General features: G+C 36.1%; 1 protein-coding gene across 2 annotated transcripts in view; it reads right to left on the reverse strand.

The window, feature by feature from the left end:
• HERC2 (HECT and RLD domain containing E3 ubiquitin protein ligase 2) overlaps positions 1-24300 on the reverse strand; it is a 110733-nt gene that overhangs the window by 47703 nt on the left and 38730 nt on the right. For both annotated transcript variants that reach the window (XM_054058424.1, XM_054058415.1), the window contains exons 16-50: positions 24066-24259; positions 23333-23533; positions 22440-22668; positions 22241-22365; positions 20765-20943; positions 19690-19874; positions 19167-19322; positions 18725-18910; positions 17457-17627; positions 17246-17349; positions 16981-17131; positions 16175-16389; positions 15163-15295; positions 14926-15053; positions 14608-14803; positions 13859-13995; positions 13193-13366; positions 12982-13118; positions 12749-12900; positions 12191-12382; positions 11177-11364; positions 10468-10660; positions 9700-9882; positions 8931-9115; positions 7101-7248; positions 6809-7005; positions 6342-6572; positions 5532-5667; positions 4858-5001; positions 3666-3808; positions 3195-3462; positions 2885-3027; positions 1156-1254; positions 892-1060; positions 654-779 (exon numbers count right to left, since the gene is read on the reverse strand). In XM_054058424.1, the coding sequence (XP_053914399.1) occupies positions 654-779; positions 892-1060; positions 1156-1254; positions 2885-3027; positions 3195-3462; positions 3666-3808; positions 4858-5001; positions 5532-5667; positions 6342-6572; positions 6809-7005; positions 7101-7248; positions 8931-9115; positions 9700-9882; positions 10468-10660; positions 11177-11364; positions 12191-12382; positions 12749-12900; positions 12982-13118; positions 13193-13366; positions 13859-13995; positions 14608-14803; positions 14926-15053; positions 15163-15295; positions 16175-16389; positions 16981-17131; positions 17246-17349; positions 17457-17627; positions 18725-18910; positions 19167-19322; positions 19690-19874; positions 20765-20943; positions 22241-22365; positions 22440-22668; positions 23333-23533; positions 24066-24259 (5898 nt within the window). The remainder of the gene's footprint in view (positions 1-653; positions 780-891; positions 1061-1155; positions 1255-2884; positions 3028-3194; positions 3463-3665; positions 3809-4857; positions 5002-5531; positions 5668-6341; positions 6573-6808; positions 7006-7100; positions 7249-8930; positions 9116-9699; positions 9883-10467; positions 10661-11176; positions 11365-12190; positions 12383-12748; positions 12901-12981; positions 13119-13192; positions 13367-13858; positions 13996-14607; positions 14804-14925; positions 15054-15162; positions 15296-16174; positions 16390-16980; positions 17132-17245; positions 17350-17456; positions 17628-18724; positions 18911-19166; positions 19323-19689; positions 19875-20764; positions 20944-22240; positions 22366-22439; positions 22669-23332; positions 23534-24065; positions 24260-24300) is intronic.

The raw sequence follows: 24300 nt of genomic DNA on the forward strand, positions 1-24300 counted from the left end.
TGCATAATAAAAGCTACTTTCAAAAGCAATCTTAATGGAACCATATATTAACCTAATCAGATAGCCTGAAAAGGGATAGAGGGAAAAGGCATTCTAAAGACTTTTTGAAGATTTATATTATTCTATTTAAATTTCTTGACTCTGAACTTTTCGGGTTTTTTTTAACAGTTCCCAAAGGGAGAGTACTTGTATGCACAAATATAGTACGATCAAAATCTGTATCTCTTCAAAGAATCTGTGCCCAACAGAATACTTCTGTGACATCCCTTATATCTTGACACTAGTTAACACACTTTCTCCTCCCTTCCATGTAAAGTCTTCAAGTTAGATTTACTTCTTAAAGGAAAACTATTCATCATTCATTCACAGCATAAATGAGAACCGCAACAGGAAGGTGCACAAATTCTTAAGGATTTTTACTATATGTGAATGGAGCAGCTCAAAAAAGCAGATGAGCACACCAATAAAATAGGCTGCCACAGATTATGAATTAGTCACAGACATCAAATGCATCCTATAGTCTCTCATCGTCATGCAATATTCCACAAAACAGTGTAAGTCTGTCTAGAAGATTCTCTTGTTAAATACTGCAGAAAGCCTATGTGTTTTCCAGCTTTATTATCTCCCCATGCCCCGTTCTGAATATACATTACCTTTGACAACTCCAACACTTCTGTGAGTAACTGATCCCCATTTGTATTTGGGTGTGGTAACAGAGCTTTTCACACGCACTTTGTCACCTATCTTGATATGAGAGGCAGAACTCTGAGGTGGGAATCCTAACAGTTACAAGAATAAATGCATGGTAAGTGAGTTTCTTCCCCCCAAAAATAAGTCTTCCCTAGGGTATTATTCAGTTTTTCAATACAAAGTAGATAACAATGAACTTACCTAAAAGCTCAACGTGGATATATCTGACCCAGTAAGTACCACCCTTTTGTTGCCAATCACACTGTACATTTAGGTCATGCAATCCATCTCGATCCAACTTAATAACTTTGCCTACATCTCCTTCACAAACCTCCTCATAGGTTCTGCAGCACCTAACCATCATTCCCACCTACAAGAAAAGGACAACAGAATGCCTTAGCTATGGAAAGACTTTTGTACCAAAAGGAAAGTAGTTTTGATATAAATTTTCATCACCCTGTTTACCTGAATATTCTCCCTCACATACACAGCGTAGTCATCATTACTTAAGAAATCAGCTCGTTTCTTATAGGTCTGGCTCTCTGTTACAACAGCACCACTTGGCTAGAAAAAATCCAAAATAAACACACAACAGTTACAAAATTTGTTTTAAATTTAGACAAATAAAAGTGTTACCAGAGCCTGAAGATAACCCAACAAAAACAAACACATCGTTGCATGACAAAGTGAGAAAAATCTTCAATAGGTCAACTCACATTTACAATCTACTTTAATTTGATCTAGAGTTTAGTTTTTAAACTGACTTGCCAAGGAAGGTAACTGCAAATTTTCAAACTGTGTGAAACAAGCTGCAAGTTGCTTTTGTGAAATGTGCTTGCCAAAGAAAATTAGAGCAAAGAGGATTTGCGAGTAGTCTGCTTAGCCTTGCAGACATACATTAACATTCCACTTCTTAGGCTACTTTTTTGGAGAGGCAAAAAAAAAAAAACCAAACAGTGGTGAAGTGATCTATACAATCATAGAATCATTTAGGTTGGAAAAGATCTCCAAGATCATCAAGTTCAATACCACTGTGCCTACTAAACCATGTCCCGAAGTGCCACGTCTACACAATTTTGTAATGCCTCCAGGGATGGAGGCTCCACCATTTCCCTGGGCTGCCTGTTGTAGTACTTTACCACTCCTTCAGCAAAGACATTTTTTTCTAAATCCAATCTAAACCTCCCCTGGTGCAACTACAGTATCTAAAAGACACTAGTAATTTTTTTTTGTTATATAATACATTGAGATTTAAAGTATTCCCTTAGAAAAACAAGCTGGCAAAGAAAAAGATAAGATTGTAGGGAATCATTCCTTTCAAGATGTGATTAACTTAATTTTTTTTTTACAGAACTATTGCATTCCAGGCTCTAATGAGAAGTTTCAAAAAAATTTGTGGTTTTGAGCATTAGAAGTCTTTTTAATTCAAAGCAATACGTAACAGTTTCTTGCTGCAATACTGAAAGACACCAGAATTCAATGTCAAGCTAATTTCCTTCAAAATGTAATCTGTTTCCTTCAATTGCAAAATCCCACATTTTTCATAAAACTCAACATAACTCCTTAAAAATAAATAGAAATACAGAACCTATTTCATTTTATTGGGAAATCCTTACTAAAACAGTTCCTAGAAGTCAGCATAGACTTAAGATGAATTTACATTAAAGCCATCACACTCAATAGGGATCATAAAGGTCATTTTATTACCCATAAGTGAAAATGGCTTTTATAAGAAAAAAGATAAGTTATTTCACTTTTAGCCATTTATTCACCAACACTTCAGTCACCCCTTGTAGCTAATCTACTACTGTTTTTCAAAAAGAAGGAAGGGAGGCAAGGAGGGGGAATGAAATAAAAAAAAAAGAAAAAGAGTCGTTAAAGTCCTTTACAAATATTCCACTATAGCATTGACCATTTTAGATGAAACTGGGACCAGTTATCAGGGATACTTACTGCTAGTGAAACATCTACTTGCATTCCACTCTTCCTCTGTCCTACTCGTACATAAATATTTATAGATTTTTCTTGAGTTCTTTTATGACATGCCTCAGAAACATATGGCAAACATGGTCCTTGTTACAGTCTTGAAAGCTTGGGACAACAGAATGTCTTCGCACTCCAACCAAGTTCATAAAAGAACTACAAAATTTGCAGCCAGATAGTATGACTTTGGCCTTAATAAGTTGATACTTACTACAGGGCAAGCAGCTTCAGCTTCTTCCACCTCCTCTGCTACTTCCTCATCTGAGTATTCATCAGAGATAGTATCGGCATCAGAGAGATCAGTAATTTGAACATCAGGGTGATCCAACAACCAGCCAACCAGGGCTTCCACTCCTAATAAGGAAAACAAACTCAGTCTGTCTTTAACTTTTTTTCCTATGTCATTCTTAAGATGGTATCCAAAAAGAGAAGTAATGATTGCTTCCTTGTAAGTAGCATTTTTAATCTGCTTACAACTTTCCTTCACTTTCTAACAGCATTGGTTTAGCTAAATGAAATACCTGGTAATCCAGAAGCACTGCCAGAGGTTCCAGACAGAGATTTTAGTGCAAATTCTATGTTTTTCCTAGGAAATCCCATTTCCATAAGTTGAACCACAATGGGGAGGGGTGGAATTGGAGATTGCTTGCACTTCTTCACTTTTGTTGGACGGATATGTTGCACTGTGATGGGTGTTGTAGCTTCACTAGAGCTGCAGTCTTCAAACACTGGAGTTGAAGGGTGTGTAGACTCTACAGCCAGATACTGGCATACTGCCAGAGCAGCAGCCTAAATGAACAAGTAAATCAGTTCAGGTAAAACAAGCATATTTAGTATGTTTTCTGTGTACATGTGCTTGAAATTGAAGGTTATTTGTCCAAAAGAGTTCAGTGTCACTTTATTTTTAAGCCTATACCTCAGCAAGTTTCAATTGAAAGTGAATCAGAAAGACTTACTTATTAGGTTACTTATTAGCAGAAAACAGACTTTACCTCAAGCTCTTGTTTGTCAAATATTGCTTTCACAGGTGATGGTTGTGTAGCAGCTGACAAAAGTTGCTGTAAAAGAATCATGGGAGGCTGAGGTCCTTCAGGAGACATATCTCCTATGTCGGGAGAGGCAACTGCTCCATCCTCTTGAAACAAAAACATTATTTTAACCAAAACCATGTAATACAGGTCAATCAGAAGACTTATTCTGAGGCCTGTTAGTTGATTAAAAACAGTTACTTCTCCCATATTTCTTCTCCACAAGAATCATGCATTTAAGACTAAATAATCTGTGTCACAATACCCATACATTAAAAAAATAAACAAATGAAAAATGTCTAGATAAATCCTAGTTTTACTACAATACACCTAGAACATGTCTAGCAGAAACTGATCAGTGGACAGCAAATTTGCACAGGTATCTTCGAGTTCACCTTTTTACAATAAGATTATTACACAGAGGTCCTTCCAGGATAAACTGGTTTATATAGACAACCATCAGTCTTATTGATCCCCAAAATTATGGTGCATACTTTCTGGATTGTGTCATTTCTTCCTGTAACACACCTCTTGGAAAGAGTTCCCTAGGGGTACTCACTGCATCTTGTAAAATTTGGCAACCAAATATATTAGTATATTCAAAGACATTACACGCTTCACAAATGTCCAAATAAGGGCATCAATTGCTATCCTGAATGCTGACAAACCTATTTTCTTTATTTTTATACACAGAATGAATGTTTATGGAGAATGAATTCAAACGATTAAAACTACAATCCCTTAAACTTCTCTTAAGATTATACATAAGACACTGCATCCTGGTACTTGTTTCACTGAAAACTGCAAAACTTTTGAAGTAAAAAGAATAGCCAGATGAGAATTCATACTTTAGGCTTGGAAGCAGAAAAAGAAACCACTGCAAAATACCCAAAAGTTTTTTAAAATTGCTTGCCAAGCTTACTAATTTCGCTAACACATATATTTCAAGCTTCAAACACTTGATCCACTTAGTCTTCAAAACCGAAGTCAAAATGCTTTTTAATATGTAAGGTTAAAAAATTCCTGAATTTACAATTTTTAGTCTTTAGAGGGCAAACCCAACTTCTAGTCTCCAACTGCCATTAGCAACGTTTATTGTCGCATACTCCATCTACCACCTAAACAACCAACACACTCAGGTTGCATTTCAGAATACCTGCAGGATTTGATGCACACTCCTGAACAGCTGGCTGAGATAAGATCTGCCTTAGAGTATCCTGGTGAGAAAGCAGAGCGCGGCCTGCCTTCAGTATGTACAGCTTTAATTGCTGACATCGCAGTAGATCCAAATCCACTTGACCTGTAAGAAATATTAAGCAGCCGTTACCACCAGGAATCTCTTGTATTAGAGAAACAAGGCTATTGTTCACACAGCCTTGATCCAAGTATCAGTTTACATCTTAACTCAATGCATGAAAGCTTGTAAAATACCAACGATATGAGGTAGTTTGAACACCACCTGGATAACAAGTCTGCACACATTCTATGACTCATGATACTAAAAACACCACCTCCCTGTTTTTCATAACATGGACAATTATACAGGTGATATATGGCAAAGTAAGTGCAATTAAGATGTTATATACATCCAATATATAAACAATTCAATCCAAAAAGGTCCGATCTCAAACCTTATTTACATTTTCTCACCAAAGCAAACCCACTATTCCACTTACAGCACAGAGCAATTCACCTCTTAGCTAAATTTGTTTCATAAGTATGTACTATTCAATATTGACCAAGAAAAAAGCTAAGGTTACCAGTATTTTTCCAGAGTATATATCCAGCTATTTAAAAAAAAAAAAAACAAAAAACAAACAACAATTGTACCTGAAAGGCCTTGATTGGGAGACTTCATTCTTTGCTTTTCTATTTTACTTCCAGCCAGATTTACTAGCTGAGCCCAAATGGATAGCATAGGTTCAGTGAAAGGCAAGTTGTTCACATTAAAAGCCACAACTGGAAGCTGGACACGGTGGGGAAGAATCAGACAAAACAACAAACAAAAAATTACCAGTAACTATTTTCCAAAGTTTTACAAAATTATTCAAAAAGTTTCAATGGTTATTAACTGAAGAAGAGAAAAAGTAGCATTCATCTTATTGGTCTTGACCAGGAACAACTAGTGGTGATTTCTATTCCTTGTATAGCTCCTAAGCCTGTGTTTGTACCACACAATTGCAGGTCAACTTGGTGATAAAGCAGGACAGATTCAGAGCGAGGAAGAACTGCAGTCCCTGAAGAAGACCTGGCACTTGACTGTGCTTTCACTAAAGCCATATTAACCAACTTGAGATTAACATTCTAACAAAAACCTGCAAGAGATTCTACATTAGTTAGCAAATCAAGTTAAATACAAATAAATAAGCTCCTCTCATGTAAGAGCTATATATCATATTGTTATCACTTGGGATTTTACCTCAAGTCAAAGGACTTCAGATCAGATCTCATCATGTTTCACCTCCTCAATGAATGAGGATGGGCATTAAAGGCGCTACACAGGTTCGCTCAAGTACCACCTTAGATTTGCATTCAGAGCACTGTACATGCTGAATGCCAATGTATTTACCCAGTGAAGAACACCAATTTTCTTTGCACCATACCCCTCCCTGTATCAAAGCCTCAATGAAACAAACTTACTGGTTTTAGTTGATTCAGAGGGCACACTCTGCACGTTCGCATGTCGTAGAACTGAACGGTGATCTTCCCTTTTGGGGTGATGCGTGTCACTGTGCCTTCTCCAAATTCATCATGAACTACTTGTCCACCCAGTCGCAAGCGACTGTCTATGCCACCAATCACCGCTAACACTGCCATTAGGCCTCCCACCTCTGGATTCTCAGTGTCAGGAAAGTAGTCATCCAACACAGTCTAACAAAGAACAATAATAAAGTTAACTGTAGGGAGAAAATGTATATTTATCTGCTTTAAAATACAAAGTTAATCACACATACTTCAATTTAAAAATTAAAACATATAAATAAATATATACAAATACAAAAATGGTTTCAAATTTAAGCTTAATATTGTTTACAAACATTCAATATTTATCATTTCAAAATAAATATTGCTATAAAAATGAGCTTATTTTAAAACGTGGAAACTACCCCTTCTGACTGTTTTCCTGCAAAGATGTGGGTGATGGAGGTTAGCTGAGAGTTGATGTACTTGTTTATGAGTCCATTCCACTGGCTGAGCGAATGGAGTGTCCTCAATAGTGCCACTATCTCTTCTGCTAAAGTACTACTGTGAGTGGCAGTTAGAGATGCTTGGGGCCTGGCCTTTCTCCTTCTCAGAGTAGATTCTGGAAAGACAAAGTAAACACACGGAAGTTATCAGCTGAACAATTTTACGTCTTTATATACATAAAAATGAGCCACTGAGGAAAAATTCCTCTACCTCTGAGCAATGGGATGTCTGAAGAACAAGTACTAAGCAGGCTGCCTAAAAATCCAAACAGTTTTTCTACAAGAAATTTCATGTCTCTGGATCTTTCATTTTTATCCCAGGATGGAAGTACTGCTTTCAATAAATGTACAGCAAGGATCTAAAAAAAGAAGGAAATTAGTGTTATTCCACTCTAAGTCACCAAATATTAAAGACATTGTCAAACATACTAAGTACAGAAGAAAGACATTTTAAAAGTCAGCCATCCTTTGTAGTTCATCCTATAACGTCGATTTCTTTCCGGCTCGGGTAATTACAGAGTACTGATCTTCTGTCCAGTTTTCAAAGAATATTTTTAAAAGAAGTGCCAGTTCAAAGTCAGTAACAATTCTGTTGGCACATTACATTAGTGAATTCAGTCTCTTCAATACACAGGACATGAGACAAACACACACTGGGAAACAACATAAGAACTAAAACACACTGGAAAAATAGGAATAGAAAATGGGAAGATTTGTTCAGATTCCAGACTTAAAACTACTTCCTACGACGTATTTCAGAATGAAAGTTTAATTAAAATAATTAATTTAAATAATGAGATACAAAGGTGAATGATACAAGAAGGCAAAAAGCAACTGTGGTGACACCCAAAAGTAGTTATTGTGAAACTAGGGCCTCAGACGCAGCACAGAATCTCTAAACCCAGACAATCAGTGAAGGACTGACGAATAACACAGGAAGGCACAGTGTTGCAGTATCTTAGAGCAAATGGGGTTGAACAGAAGTATTTCAGGTTTTGAACAGAAGTATTTCAGGTTTTGAGCTTCCTCATCTTCTACCCAGAAGAGCAGTACAATACAAGTGACCAGTAACAGTGAAGAGATCTCCCTTATTTTAAAACTCTGTCAATAACAGGTCTTTCTAAAACTTCAAGATGTCATCTTTTTGTTATTAAGTTAGACTCTGGCATAAGAGGAATGCTCATTTCTCTTGAAGTATTCTCTGAACAGCACAGATGACTCTAACGCACTGCTCAGGATGACAGAAGTCTCACTACACTAAAAATACTGGTAAGAGTTTGCTGGAAAATCACACAAAAATGCACAGACCTTTATGACACACGGCTTTCGTTAAAAAATACTGATGTCTTATCAAGGGAAAGATTAAGAAGATCTTTTGATACCCAAGCCTTAGTACTTGCAAGAGTTATTCCATAATAAGGTTGCTTTTCAACCTCATTATAAAGGCACTACAAGATGATAAGGAAAGGTAAAAGTAAACAAAAACAAAGAAAAAAGTTTGAAAAAAAGAAGAAAAAAGAAAAGAGGAAAGGAGAAAAGGGAAATACAATACCAAAATGAGATGCAAAGATGCAGCTTCTTAAGAGAGACTGTAACACAATACTAACAGTTTATTATGGAAGGAGGGACAGTATGTAATACACAATTTGATAACGTTAAAATGAAATTGCGTATTTTTCCTAACCATCTTTTGGTTAGTCTTTTCTTTATTCAACTTCTAGAAAACATTATATGGGAGTTTCTGGAATACATTCTTGCAAGACTGTTTTGGCCTTTCATCTGTACAAAACTTTCAGGCTAGTCAAGAGAACAAGTCAGTCTGCAGTGCCCTGAAGGCTCAAAAACCTACAGATGCATATTTAAAACAATGAATCCTAAATACAAGACGATGCGTTACCTTTTTTCCAACTAATTCAAAATCAACTTAAAAAGGTGTTTCCCATCTGTTTTTTAAAATATACTTTTTTTTTTTCTCCTTAAAAACAACTAGAGTATACTCAATTCGTTGCCTATCAAAGTAATTTGGAAATACACACATTACCTGTCTCTGTAGTGAAGCAGCAGTGAAAGATTCATGCCCCTCAACAATTTTCATTAGCAAGGTTATCCACTGAGATGTACTAAGAGTGCTGCACATCTGAGGCATGAGTGCTATACTTCGAATGAATCCCAACGTGCACCAACTCCTATGCTGTTCTTTATAAACTAATTTATTTGGCAAGGAAGCTAAAAACAAAAAGACATATACATGTAACAGTTGACTTTTCCACCAGCTAGGTATCTCTCTATATTTAAACACAGAGTGGGAGGGTGGCTGCACAAATATCACTGAGCTACTCCACTGTCTTTACATGAACTATTAACTTCCATTTTAGCGCCTTAATTTTATTAAATACACCTTTAAAACAATTCTCGTTCTGATACCGTTACTTCATTTCAAAGCAAGTAACAGCATTGCTTCTGAAATTATAAAGCAGCTATGGAAATGAATGTGACATACCTAGTCATACTGTTCTCCCTGAATAGAAAAATAACATTACAAAATTCATTGTCTAAGCCAAGCATACACATCCTGATGCTCCATATCTCATATATTTCTCTTGCTTTTTCCTGTTTATGGTCTAAGAATGCTCAAAATAACATACATTGCTTTCCTTAACAATTAAGATTTTATAAGCTCTAAAAACACATCTTCTAGCCTTTGGCCTTAGGAGATTAAAAACCAGTAACAAAAGATTTACAAGGTTACAAGACAACAAAGCACAAAACAGAAGCACACAGATGAATCAGGTTGTTTCTGTATAATATACCTGATTTATCTATTGTTCCACTCTCCACAAGCATACGGAGCAGACCACACAAAGTCCTGGTAGCATCACTTTGCATGACTTCAGCATGGACGCCAGCAGACAGACACAGTGTCTGCAACAGATTCACAGTACTTGTCAGCATCATCGAAGTAGGGTGGAGATTCCTTTCAACTTGTTCTCCTTCTGAAGGAAGACAGAAAAGGCAAAGGAATAGATTAATATTGAGTTAATCTATTTCACAGAGAATTCTGAAACAAACAGGATGCGAGAAATTTGCTATAAAAAATTTCTCTAAGATGATCTGAGATGAAGACTTTATTTCAAACTGCAAGAGAAAAATATAAACCACATACTTCGTGCAGATTTTTCCAAGTACGCAACATAAAAAATTTCAAATGCAGTGCCTAGAATAAGGAAGCAGTGTGAATAGGTATGTAATTAGGCCATACAAAAAATACCCTTTAGAATTATATTAATATACGTTAAAAAATATACCTCCTGATACCTGTAACTGAAACTATTTCAGTTGGATAATACTGTTTCTCTCTGGTTCGTGAACATGCAACAAATGTGACACAATCCTTTCTATCCTCCTTTCTCATGATAAAGCAATCTTAAGAAAGATTCTCAACAGAAATGTACACCTATTAAGTTAATCTTCTTCGATGCAGCATTTTCTCCTGTGAAAGGAGCTTTTTCATAAGAGAAAATTTTTGGAATTAAATTAAAACCCTGCCTCCATTTTTATTAGAAATCTGCTTTTTTTACCAGAATCATCCTCAGTGTCTGAATCTTCTGTTGTGGGCTGTGTTGCTGGCGGTGGCTCAGCTAGTTTGAGATCATATTTTCCCTCCTTCCCCATTCTGTAAGAATTTGTACTTCCAGTGTCCCATTGCACTCTAATCCAGCCATCTTCTCCCAGTTCTCCAATCACACGACCCAAACCTGGAGGGGGTCCATCCTGACAGAAGAGAGATGCTCAAGTTACAATTCATATCCAAATTTCATAAAATAGAAATACTATTGCTCTTATTTGCTGTTAAACTTCAATGTCTCAAAATCCAGCAAGAACGTTTCACAATCTTCAAAAGAAATTACCCCAGTAAAGCGCAGCAACACTCACGTTTAGATTTATTTTGTTATATACTACAATACACACCTAGTTAGAAACGTATACTATTGTAGCAAACAAGTGATCCAATTTCCTGTTAAATCACTAATCAGAACAGTCTCACTACAAAAATTGCATCTCCAAAAATGAAGTCATTTAACATATTTTATGGTAATGAATTAATAGATCTCAGTTAATATACTTCTTTTAATTTTAATTTTATATTAATTAATATATTTTATGGTAATTCCCCTGGTCTTTGAAATATAAAATTACTTCAAAGTTTGACCATAAAATTCAGACATAGCCCATTGAACAGAGACTTCAGATTTTAACAGACTTAAATCTGTATGAAAGAAGCTGTACCTGATCACCCCATTTCCAGTCTACCCCTCTCACCACTCTGGTACCAATTTTCATCATGGCTGCTAGCTCTGGTCCAGAGACAGGGAGCTGAACAGGGGTAGTTTCCTTTCTGGACTCTTCTAGAACTGTGGCAGAAGCTCCCTGAGAAGAGGCAATCATATCTTCCTCAATGTTGTCAGAACTAGGTCCTAAAGAGGAAAAAATATGAACAAAATTAAAAACAGTTACAAGGTTTTTTATACATACCTTTGTCACACTGAAACGTTAAGGCACATAGGTTCATAATGTAAAAGCAACAACGAATTACAAAGCTGACTTAAAAGGTGATAAAGTCCGATGAGCTTTTAGTAAACTAGGATATAAATGCAGAGAGCTTTAAGTGCTTTATGTTGAACAAAAATAAGCTACAAATAATGGACATTATAATGACGAGTCCAGTGGCTAACTGGTTCTAACAGAAATTTTTTTGACAAACGTCTTATAAGCACTCCAGTTAAGTACAAGTTACAAGAATATTTGCTATTATTTAAGAAAATCAAATTAAAAAAAAAAAGCAAAAGAAATTGAATAATGGCAAGAACCATCACACATCTTATAAGAGAACAAACAAAGCTTTCAGCTTAAATACACAAACCAGGAACAGCTTAAATAGGTAGAATAAATTAAACTGAATGAGCAGAGAGAATGCAGTTCTTAATGTTTCTATTTTAAATTTTCCATTTTCAATTTATTTGTAATGTTTCCACCAAAATTACACTATCACTCCTAAATTCTAGCAAAGGATAACCAAAGCATATGCTTAGGAGGAAAACCATGACCAAATAAAGGCCATAGCCAAACTAATTTCCTTCGTAACTGTGTTTACAGATGTGGGGTTTTTTTGGGGAGTAAAGATAAATAGCATTAAGTACTACCTTGAGGCAGCAAAGTCATTCTGCAGTTTGGGTACACCAAGAGATAAAACGTACAGAGTCATGCGCTTTCTTCCAAACACGAAACCAAAAGATCCCATACCTATCAGTCTCAGTGCTGTTTGCGTCAATGCTAGCATGCCAGAATTAAGAAGGAGGCTCAAGGTATTAGCACCATGCTGCAGCGTCAACATGTTGAGCATGACCAACAGAAAACGTGCTTGTGGAATAGTCCCAAGACTTGGTCCCGCTGGATTCTCATTAGTAATGGTTTGTAGAGGAACAGGTTGCACACCTAATTCAAAAGTAATATAAATAACATAGTCGCTTTACATTTGGGAACTGCATAAAATGGTTATAGATTTGTTTGATGGTTTTAAATACTTTTTATGCCCTGCTAGGCTTTAAAGAGAAACTTTTTATGGTAAAATGTTACTAATAAGTAATCAATTGCCTGTTGCTGGGGTACCAGCAACATTCTCTCAAAGGAGGGTTGGTGGAGTGAACAACACATGGATGGACAGAAAGTCAAAGTATTTCTCTTCACAAACCAAAGGAATTAATTTAGGATCCAAATTACTTAGAACTTTTTTTAAAAGAGCCCACAATATTATTTTAAAACAGTTTTCTGCTAAAGCAACAGTAACAAAATTAGATTCACCTAGTTCTTTAAATTTCGCATTAGCATCCAGCAAGATGTTCCGGACATTCTGAATAGCCCATGCATACAACTTCCCAAAAGTTACTTCTAGCAGCATTCTGTTAAATGGTGGGATCAGGTCAACATCCTTCAAGCAGTCAGTAAGAGGTTCCCTGCATAGAAAAACAACTAAAATCAGTATTTTTTTTCTTACTGAAGAATTGTAAAAGCAAAAATAACAAAAGAAGTTTTACCCTATATTGGCTCCTTCTGGAATAAGCCTCTGCCATCCACAGAACATAGCATATTGTACAGATGGGAGCAAAAAATTTTTTGCTGCCAATTTCAGGATGGTATCTATTCCCTCCAGACGAACTTCAGCTCTTTCCAACTGCAGAAGAAAAACAAAATTCTCATACTTATGTAAACTTCTAATATATTCAAGTCCACTTTCATCCCTCTTACCTGTTTTAATAAACATTTTCTCATTTTTTCTACATCCACTGGCTCCTCTTTAAGTGCAAATTCAACAATGGTGTTAAGGAGGGCAGACTGTGGATACAAGCCTTGGACATTTTGCTTCAGCCATTTGTATCTGTGGACACCTGTAACTGTACTCAAAAGTGGTTGCCACTTATCCTGCAAAACAGGAAGATAGTACCTTAAAACAAATTTTAAATTACTGAAAATGTAAGTTACGTAAAACCATGCCCAAACTTAAAACACTAGGAGGGGAAAAAAATAAAGCAACTTCTTCAAAACCAGGAAAGAGCTTTGTATTATTTCTAAGTCATTATCATATTTACAATTGCTACATAAAATTTCAAATGTATTGATATTCAAGACAAAGGAAGAACCTCTCCCAACCTTTTATTTTGAAATGAAGCTTTATCTAAACCCTTCTAAGATTATCAATGATCTGAAAAATTAAATAAGGTACCTTTACATATTGTAAATCTGCAGTAAACAAGCTTATTTTTAAGTTTTACTGAAACAACGTGCTAACTTAATTACATACCTTAAACATCATTATCAGAATTTTTTATACCTAATTATAGTAATCATGCTTTAGCTAACATTTTTTCCTGGTTATATTTATAAACAAGGTTGAATCAAAATCTGATTTCCTACCTTGGGTGATTTAATTGGTATGGGCCTTTTATCTATAGGTACAGGGCTGTGAGGTACCACACAGGATTCTTCTAAATCACTCTCTTCATTTCCAATTTTGGATTCTTCCACATCAGCAGATTCAGATTTTTTTGGCACTAGAAATAAAAAAAAAAAAAAAAAAAAACTTTCATGCAATCTGATATTTTATGGTGTCATATTTCTAGGTTTACACAATAACTTAGAGCACACAAAATGCCCAAGATCTGCCTGTAATAAAATGGAAATATACTATTGGTGAACTTTATGTCCAACTATTATCAAATTATCTCTGGTGATACCTGACATATGCTTTTATCTTTAAAGACTGATTTCAAAAGCACTTCAGTGTTTGTTCAGCACATTAATTTATTTCCAGCTAAACAGTTCTTAGACTACACTGCTTTAACAAAACATTTTCTTTTAATGAGATGCTACTTCTAATTAAATCTCACTAAAACCAGTTCAGACGGACTGATATTGATGGATCATTTTTAATATGTTAGAACACAAAGAAGCATGCCTCACCTAAGCTTGACTCACTGGTCTGTCTCTATTTGCCGTAGGAACTGAAGTGTAAGCATTGATTGAGAAAACTGCATGAAACTGCAGCAGAAAGCAAATGGCTATGATTCTTTAGTCAACCAGATTCTCAAATACAGAGCAGCAAATCTTGAAATGAGATTTATTTTCATTGTTTCAATGAAAGTAAAATATTAATGTTGCCTTACCTCTTTTTTTCCTTTTTTCTCTTATTATTTTCTGAGCTACCCTCCGCCATCGGGGCAAGGAACTCAGAAGTTTAAATTTAGACATTATAGAGAGATCATTGCAAACTGCGGGACGTAGTTCATTGAATAAAAATCTCAAACGTTCAATTACAGGAGCACAAACTTCCTTGTAAGAACGTCCTTGTTCTTGATGGGTCTAGAAAAGGCATTGAATGATGAAGTCAGTGTTAAGTATACAATAAAATTAATGATACGTAAGTTCTTAATAAAATACTTGAAATTATACATAACCTAAACTTCAGCAGGGAAGAGGCTTACCTTAATCAGTGAGCATTTTGCTTGGTAGACAACACGACACACATCCACCACAGACTTTGGGAGGGTTTTGTGCTTTACCTGGTCAACTCCAAGGGTACCAGGATGAACAAGAGACAGTGCTACGTGACCTTAACAGGAAAAGACAATCTCTGAACACCCATTTCCAAAATGATACATAGCAGAGTTTAAACTGGTCCAAAACGTATTCTGGGACAGCTATACCACAAGCCTACCTACCCAAATCTTCATGTTTCAGAAGACAGCATAGTAACAAACGTCCTACTTCTTCCACTGGATGCTCAGGAGGGAATGTGATTGGTGTCGTTAAGTGACACTGTTTACAGTACCTCTCTATTTGACACAAGAAGTCCTACAAAAACACACAACAGTCTCTATTTAACTTTGCTTTACAATGAAAGAACCCAAAAAATGCCACAGCTGACATTTAAACTACATTGAACAACCTCTACAATCTGAACTAACATTCAGAAATGAGATACACCTCACAATATGTGCTTTTTAATACACAGTAATTACAACCCAATACTACAAGGAATACCTTGTATCATTCTTCCTGTATGGACAGCAACATAGCTCAAGGAACAAAGTTACTACTGCTTTTATCTCTCTCTTTCTGAGACAGCCAGGCCACCTAATATGTTTTTTAATTGTCTTCTCCTGACTTGTCACTACTGCTGTCCCAGGATTGTCCCAAGGACTTGTTTCGTTTTTTTTGATAAAGGACTAGAACTGAAAATCTGAAGGTATTACAGAAGACAGTGACCAATGTAAATCTTAGGTTTCATAATATGCACAATTCCAGCAAGGTGATACCTGGACACCAAGGCACAAAAGGACTTAAAGGCATGCATGCATCTGAGACACAAAATACACCTATACTTTGACAAAGGAAACTCCATCTTACTTCAGCTGGAGGTAAGCAGGGTCTGTCAATACTACCAAAACTTGACATGGAAAGTAATGTATTACTATATTTTTTTGTAAGAATACATTTACATTTTTTATTTCTCATGCTCAAAAAAAAAAAAAACTGTACTGTCATGATATTAAGTGAAATACACAAATTTTATCTATTAGTAGTGCTAAACCACTTATTTCACAAAACGTAATTCTCAAATAATCTTTTCAACTGTTTTAACTCTTGGAGACTTGACCAACGAAACTGTTTCAGACCACCACTGTGACCCTTCAGCAACATACTTTGTGAACAGAACTACTGATGGCTTACCTTCACAGTGTGATCCTGAATATTATTATCTGCAATAGCTTGGAGAAAAGGCTGCGAATGGTCACTCAAAGTTAATCGATGTGTATATAGTTTGGATTTATTTGGAGTAGTATTACCAGGTGAACTGCAATGGTCTTCATCTTTTTCCTCATTGTAACTGTAATGAATCTGACTAGTTTGCAAGCCTCCAGAAAAGATAGATGATTTCAACCATTCTAAAAGGAAAAAAAAAAGAAAATACAAGTGTAGATTAAGCTATCAAGACACAACAATTCCCTCAAATAAAAAGCATGCACAGCTTCAAACAAGGTTTAGCAGCAATTCCATCTGCTGAGACTTTTTTTCAGGTAAAAAAATTAAGTTACAGGGCAGCCATCACCTATTTAGAGATAATAGGGCTTTAGCTACTTTCCTCTGATTAACAATCAATTATATCCTCTATTCACCGGATTAAGATATTCAACAAGATAAAATCCAAACACCAGATGCTTCAGGCACTCTTAACTGAACACAAATTAGTGAGATAACTGGTATACAGAGTATCCTTTCTCTTCCAATATTCTCCATCTTGTGTATTACAAAATCCTGGATATTTAACTCTTCAAAACTATCCAATCCACATTTAAATCTTGCTAAATTATTGGAGCTTGATGAGTGTGGTAATTAATTTTAATAATAAAGAACTCCTTCAGAAGTCATCGAAGCTAGAGGTGCTAGATTTCCAGTTAATTTAGTTGGCCTGTGTCCTTTTCTTGCTTTGACAAGTATTTATCACTTATTTAAGCTTAAAATGAAGTTCTGCTTACTGGCACATTCAACTTCCAGAGGAGAAAGTGGTGTGCTCATTGCCAGGTAGGAAGCATGCAGTCCAAGAAGAAGACCCAAATTCCTTTCTGTGTCTATCAGAGGTGATGACAAAGTACTGAGATCTGGTGTTGTAATCACCTCCTGGTCAGGCTAATTAAAAGAAACGGGTGTTAAAAGCCAGAACTGAGCTCCAACAAGAATTGTGAAAGCAAAGCAATAGTGTACTTTAGAAAGTGTGTACCTATCCATATACAACATTTTTACCTCCATATACTGGCCAACACAGAAGGCATGCATAGAATCCCGCGTGTCCTCAAATTGCAAAGCAGCTTCCAAAGCAACAACTGGGTCCTCACCTGCAAACTGAGCTAATGAGAGAATGAGGTAGTAAGCACAATATCTAAAAATCTGTTTATGCTATCCAGTTTTCAAACCGAAGTATTTGGTTTCTTTAACTCAAAATGCTGATTCTTACCAAGTATGCTACTGCCAGTTAAAGACTGGGTTTGAAAGTCCTTTATATCATACACTTTCCCATCAATCACTGTCCAAAATCCTCCATCTTTGTTGTGGTTCTCTAGATCAGCTTTACGTATAAGTGTCACCTCCTCATTATTTCTGCAACTCTGGCCAGTAAAAAAAGAACCTATAGGTATAAAACAGAACAGAGAAGTCTACAAAACAGAAAGTAAAGCTTGTTCTGAACATTCTTTTAACAGTTGCCTAATCAAATTCTTTACCTCTATTCAAAAGCTGCTTGTCTTTTGATATGCTGAAAAGTCAAAATGGCTATTAACATGTTCTTGCCTACATAGTATGCAATTAAAATGCTGTACACTGTATTCTTTTATGCGCTGATCTCAAATGTCACACTGTCAACTACCTAGCACACCTCAACTATATGGCTGTTTTATGGGGAGGCTTTTTGGCATCGCTTCAGCCAGTTCTCCCTGAATATTCCTTCAGTTTTATTGCATATTTGCCAGCAAGGCAAAGATTGAAATTAAATATACAACCAACGTCCATACACTTTTTAAATAAAGGAAAGTTACATACACATTAGCACTCTTCCAATCTACATATCGGTAAACTATTTCAAAGTAAAGGTAATGCCATCCAGGCAAGAACCCTCAGAGTAACATTTACAGACATGTGCCCCCTGCTTCAGATTGCTTTATTAGACCAATAACTCAATTTTCACAAAATTTTTGTTCCCTCCACTGTCCAGCAGTGTGACCTTTCCCTTTCTTGGGTTATGCCAACCATGTTTCATTCCTCCCACCATCAGTAAAATGCTCAGTCAGAAACATAAATTTTCTGCTCTCTTTCCACCCCAGACAAAGCCCATGTTAATAAGTGCCCTGGGAAAAGGAAAATTCTGTATCTCAAAGCTTTCACGTTACTCTCCCTTTATGTTACAGACAGAATTTAGAAACAAAACACATAGATATACTACTCCTGTTTTCACTGTATCTTTTCACACTCAAAACCAAAAATTATGCGAACTACTTCTTTAAAAAGCTGCATTTGTATTCTGCTTAATCCTACTACTATACATAGCTTCCTTAAGAGTATACTCACAGAAATATATACTGCCATATGACTGTCATATTAATTAGTTAATAAAAATTTGTACTGTAAAGCAGAATTCCCTTCCTGAGAGTAGCTCATGAATAGTCACCATTTTTATATAGCTACTTCACGAAAACATAAATAAATAGTCCAGATGCCACTAGTACATACCCATTATTCCTGGCCATGCTAAATCCTCATTGTCATCCCTTTCCTTTCCAGGGGCTAAATGGTTAAATCTGTCCAAATGTTCTAGCAAGCCAGCCAACAGAGGAATAGCACCAGCTTCCTGCATTAATATAGCATTTTTACTGAGGAGCAGCACAATAGAAACTACCAATTCTGGAAGAAGAATGCCTAAAACAGAAAACAGAAGACATTCAGATTTAATTCAAGATCTGCATTCATAGCATCATGGAAGTAAATCACAAAGCAATACTTTCTGGCTTCCATTACTGCTCTTGCCTTTCCCATCAAATTTATCCTTCTCCTTTCCCATCAACCAAATGATTAAATTGATTCTTTTTTTAGTCATTAAGATCTTTCAAGACTACACCGTAACTTTATAATTGTATGGAAGGGGAAGAAAGGAAGACAGCAAAGAAAATCTCACCTGTTAGATCTCCATCCACAACCTGAGATACTTCTGCAAAATGCCTGTGACTAGTAGAAGCAATGCTGGTTGCCACAGGAAGTATATCACCAATGTGCGTGCACAGAAGAGCAGTGTATTTCTTCAGTAAGGAGCCAACACCTAAGAGGTCAGGACCTGTATTAAAAGGAGGAGGAGCACAGAAAATGATCACACAGTCATATTTAAGAAACTGATTTCAAAAGCTGTCAATCTCTTCTGAAATGCAGCCACTCAGTATTAGCACTGAATTAAGAAACCAAGCCTTTCCAGAGCTTCTAAAATTTTTATTAAAAGTCTATTATCTGGATCCTGTCGCTTTCCAAAGAGACATATCCCTCCACAGAGAACAGTTTAAAGAACTACTTTCAAGCGCTTTACAGACAGAATCAGCAACTAGGGTGATGAATGAGACAAGAAGATAAAATAAGAAATCACTATCCCATAAAAGAGGTATTACAAAAATGCTTGGGGGTGGAACTTAAGTTTTTTTACAATAACTTACTGTATGTATTAGGGACCTGCCCAACACAATCTCCTGGGTAAAGTTTACTAACAAGTAGACGCTGAAAACGGAGCAACAGGTCCAAAGAAGCAGATCTCTCTTTGATACAATGCTCATACTCCATGCAGGAAGAAATGCGACGAGCAACATCTTTCAATTTGGCTATTGTCTGTGAAGCGATGTTCCTAATTAGTAGAAAAATATTTTAAAGTACTTAAAGGGAGCTGAGAGTACAAACAGTCCACAAAAACACAGGTAAAGCTTTGGCTAGAATTTCACATAAATCTGTAAGAAATCCATATAAAGCTTTTTTGTAAAACAGAATTCATAAAATACATTAATTTTGTATTTTTTGTCTTCACTCCTTACAAAAGACATAATGTAACAATTTTCACTGACATTCTGAAATGAAAGTGATGACACTACGTAGTTCAAGAGTCTCAGTACTGATTTCATTATATGGTTACCATCCCATTTAAGTCAAAAAGCACAATAAATTTCTTAGCAATCTCATCATTACTTCCTGCTACACATTAAGTACTGTTGTACCTGACTTAAAGTACCTTTGTCCTCAGCACCCTATTAGTCACTCATTCCCAACTCTTTCTCACTGTAAAGTATTCAAAATTCAGGTTTCTTCCTCACTTAGAGCCCCAGCTACAGTCTCCTTGAAGCAAAACATTCAATTCTAAATTAATAGGGCAAAACATCTACTTCTAAATAAAATCATGCTGATTCTCGTACTTCGCAAAGACAGGCTTCAAATTTTTGTCCTATATTTGTTAGATGCATTTTCAGAGTACAGGAAGAAATATCAAAATCCATAATGGCAAGGTAATGTCTTCCTAAGATGAGGTAATTAAGTGTAGAACTTTGCACCTTTGCAAACACGAAAAAGCAAAATTACAGGCAAGCTAGGAGAATGTTCCATATTTTGAATTCTGAGGAGCTAAAAATGCTAGTAAGTGACTGTACTTATTTGCTAACTAAAATTAGTATCTTTCAGTTGACTAGTTCAGATAACACCTAAACAGACCTTCTGTACAAAAAGAAAAGAGAATTTTTAAGCAATTACCTTAGTAACTGCTGAATTAACTGAACTAATGGTAAACTTTGTTTTCCTGCAGATTCATAGATTCCAGTATTAATAAGGTCTTTGTCCAACGGAGTCCTATTTCTGTGAAGTGTTGATGCATTCGCTTCTTGTTCATCAATTTCTTTTTCCTTCTGTGCTTCTTTTTTTGCTTCAATATCCTAAAAAAGTTAATCAAGTCAAAGAAAACTCATAAAATGCTGCTGTGATTATGAAACATTTCACTAAAAAGTATTCATAACAACAAGCTCAAGTTACTGCTACCTATGCCAGAAATGCAACAATTCCTATCGGACTAAGGTGTATTGCATACTCTCCAGCAACCACATGGACACACTTTCTTTAAACTATTATAATACAAAAAGAACAGAGGTGGGGGGTGTAGAAGGAGGTCTAAAGGCAAACAACGGTAGGCAAACTCCAAATTCACTTCTCACCATACTAAGTTAAACAACTTCTGTTCTATGTTTAAACAGACAAGTAGGTGCTACACATTTCAAAACAGAAGGCACATTTACTCTGCATTTAATAAAAGTAATAAATCCAGTCCACCACAGAAGAACCCGGGTCAGAATTTTTACTGAGCTATAGTAATACAGAACTCTACGGAGATAAATCCATCCGGGTTTTAGACAATGTAAATTAACCTGTACAGTGCTGCACGCTGCCACCTAGATAACTTTCAGAATATACCTGAAGGTGGTTCAGTCATCTCTGACCTATTCTGTAACGTATATGTGTCCTAGGAGAATTGGTTAAGAATCAAGAAGTTCTGTATGCCTTTAAATACAATAGAAAACGCTAATGCTAGACTATGCGTTAAAACAAAATTTAATACATGCTTTTCCTTTGTATCATAAACCTCCATTTAACAACAGTGGAGAGAAATAAAGAAGAAAATCTGCTAGGAAAAACTGAATTAACGTAGAGGCAATGGAAAAGCACATTTTTGTTTTAATAGCCATACATAAATATAGCAATTTAAAGCAGTCTATGCAGAGGATGTCCCATCTCCAAGAAGCTAATGGAAAAGACAGCATACACAAAATGTTCCTTTCATCCTTTGTATAACTAGTCAGCATCTGCTTAACGTTTGGTGTGTCGCAAAGTATTCATTCAATGCCTAAGTAATAAGGCTCAGATTTCTGCTGGAAATATACAGGTGAAATCAAGTAAGTGAAGAACTGAAAAATCCCACGGAAACGTACATAGTACTTTGTGAAATTACATTCCTATCACAGAGCTTTATGAAAAGATTTGATAATGTTGTTATAATCATCACTCTATGCAATGAAAAGATACAATCTAATAAAACAGAAAATATGATTCATGCTTCCATACAAACACTGGCTTAAGTTTCAGGTCAAAAGAGCATAATACCAATCCACAATCTTCAGAAAACACTTTATACATTTTCTTATTCTATTTACATACAAGTGCAAAGCTGCTGAAACATACCTGAATTTCTGCAGTAATAGCAGCATTTAATGCAGACTCTAAGCCTCCATCAGCCATCAAGCTACCCACCAAGAGGTCAATCATAAATCTACGGCCTGGACTTACATTCATTTCATTTCCTGAAACTAAGAATGGAAGAGGCTATTAATGAACTAGAAATGCAAGCATCAAACAAAAAGGTTTAAATCTTAGGACCAACCTGCACTGGGTAAGAGTGCTGAGAGAGCTCTAGCCCGCTCTTCTGCTGTTGGCAGTAACACAGACCATCCACTCTGCAGCACTGCTTGAGCAGCTGATTGCACAGTATTAAGAACACCAGCATTGCTTGCTAATGTTACAACTGTCTGTTTCAGGCTGTTGAGCAGGATACTGCCCAAACCCAAGCCAAGACATTCTGGATCCACTTGATGACTAATGGCAGCATGAAGCTGAAAAAAAGAAGGGGAGGGGAAGGCAATTTTTAATTAAGGCGAGATGTGAACTCGGAAAAAAAGTGGTCAATACTGGACCAATCAAGTAAGTTCACTGACCAAGATACAAGCCTTCACTAGTAAATTTGTAAAATTAAATGCAAGCGCCAACTTGCCAAAATACATACTGAATTTAAACTAATACTCAAAGATTATGAATTATATTTAACTATAACCCTTATAATTCTGAACTATAATAACCTAAAGAATAACCTAAAGAGTTTCTACTTCACTACAGTATGCTGTACACTAGAGAAGTAGCACATCTTCAGTGACTGTCAGATGACTTCTGAAGAGAACAGTCAACCTTAAAAAAATCTCTTTAAAATTCTTACAAATGCTCAAATCCTCCGCATATATGGGCTTATTGAGTGCATATGCAAGGCTTAATCCATTTACATTATATTTTTGTAGTTCATTTTTAATGAGATCCAAAAGCTGTCGAGAAGAAAAAAAACACTAGCTGCCAAATTTCAAAGAACAGAAACTGATATTGTACTTATTTCACTTTTTTTAATCAATTCAAATATTTCAAAGCATATTATGATCACGTTTTTCATCCAAGTAATTTACTTAAACATTTAACTCAATTACTGTTCTCTGTGTAAGAAACTGAAGGTACCTGAAGCCTTAGAAGGTTTAGTGTTGCCACAGCCATACATTCCTTCTCCTGTGGAGGGGGCCAGTCAGAAGAGCCATCCATTCCCTCTGTCACTTGTCTTAGTAGAAGATCTAGCTGCTCAAATGTCATGGTGCAAACATCCACTACAAAAGGCACCCGCAAGCCTATTGACCATTCTGAACACGATGACCAAGCAAAGCTCTATAAATGGAAATAATATACAAAGTTCAACAGTTATTTCCCAAACGTAAGATGATTCTGGTTAGAGAGGCAAGTGTAAAGCTAACATCTGCTTTTAAACAGTAATGGAAAATGCAGAAATTATATCAATACACCTTTTGAAGAGAGCCATCCACTTGCATCCTTGTAAACACACATGAAACCCTAGCAATCTCAGATAAGAACTCATCATATTTTCTGAAGTAATATTAGGCCAGTTCAGATACATTTACTGCAGGAAACACTCTGCTTGACAACTCTTCTACCACTGTGCCAGACAGAAAAACAAAGCAGGGAAACAACTACTTCTCAGAATACTCAGAGGGAAAGCTAGTCATGTCTTTTTGGCAAAGGAATTGCACGAGGTTTGTTTTTTCCAAGCCTGCATTTACATAGAATAAGAAACAAGAAGAGTCACGCCAGCACAGCAAGAGGGACTGCAATGAGTGTACAGAACTAGTTTCAGTAAGAGACAAGGACAAGTCACAATTAACAATTCAACAATAAAACTTACCTGAGCAGGCCCACAAGCAATTCCAACGATATGCTTTGTGTCTAATCCTGGGAGAGCTGTGGGCTCTGGTTTGGTAATCCGCAACGTATCAAAATGTTGACACTGATCATTACTTCCCCAGCTATGCACTTCACTATCTTCAGTCAGTGCTAAACAATGGGTAGATCCAGCTGCCACATCTATTACTTTTTTTCCTGATAGGAAAGTCAAATATTGAAAATGCAACTTAAACCTT

Source organism: Cuculus canorus, chromosome 1 (genome assembly GCF_017976375.1).
Source record: "Cuculus canorus isolate bCucCan1 chromosome 1, bCucCan1.pri, whole genome shotgun sequence".
Lineage (NCBI taxonomy): Eukaryota > Metazoa > Chordata > Aves > Cuculiformes > Cuculidae > Cuculus > Cuculus canorus.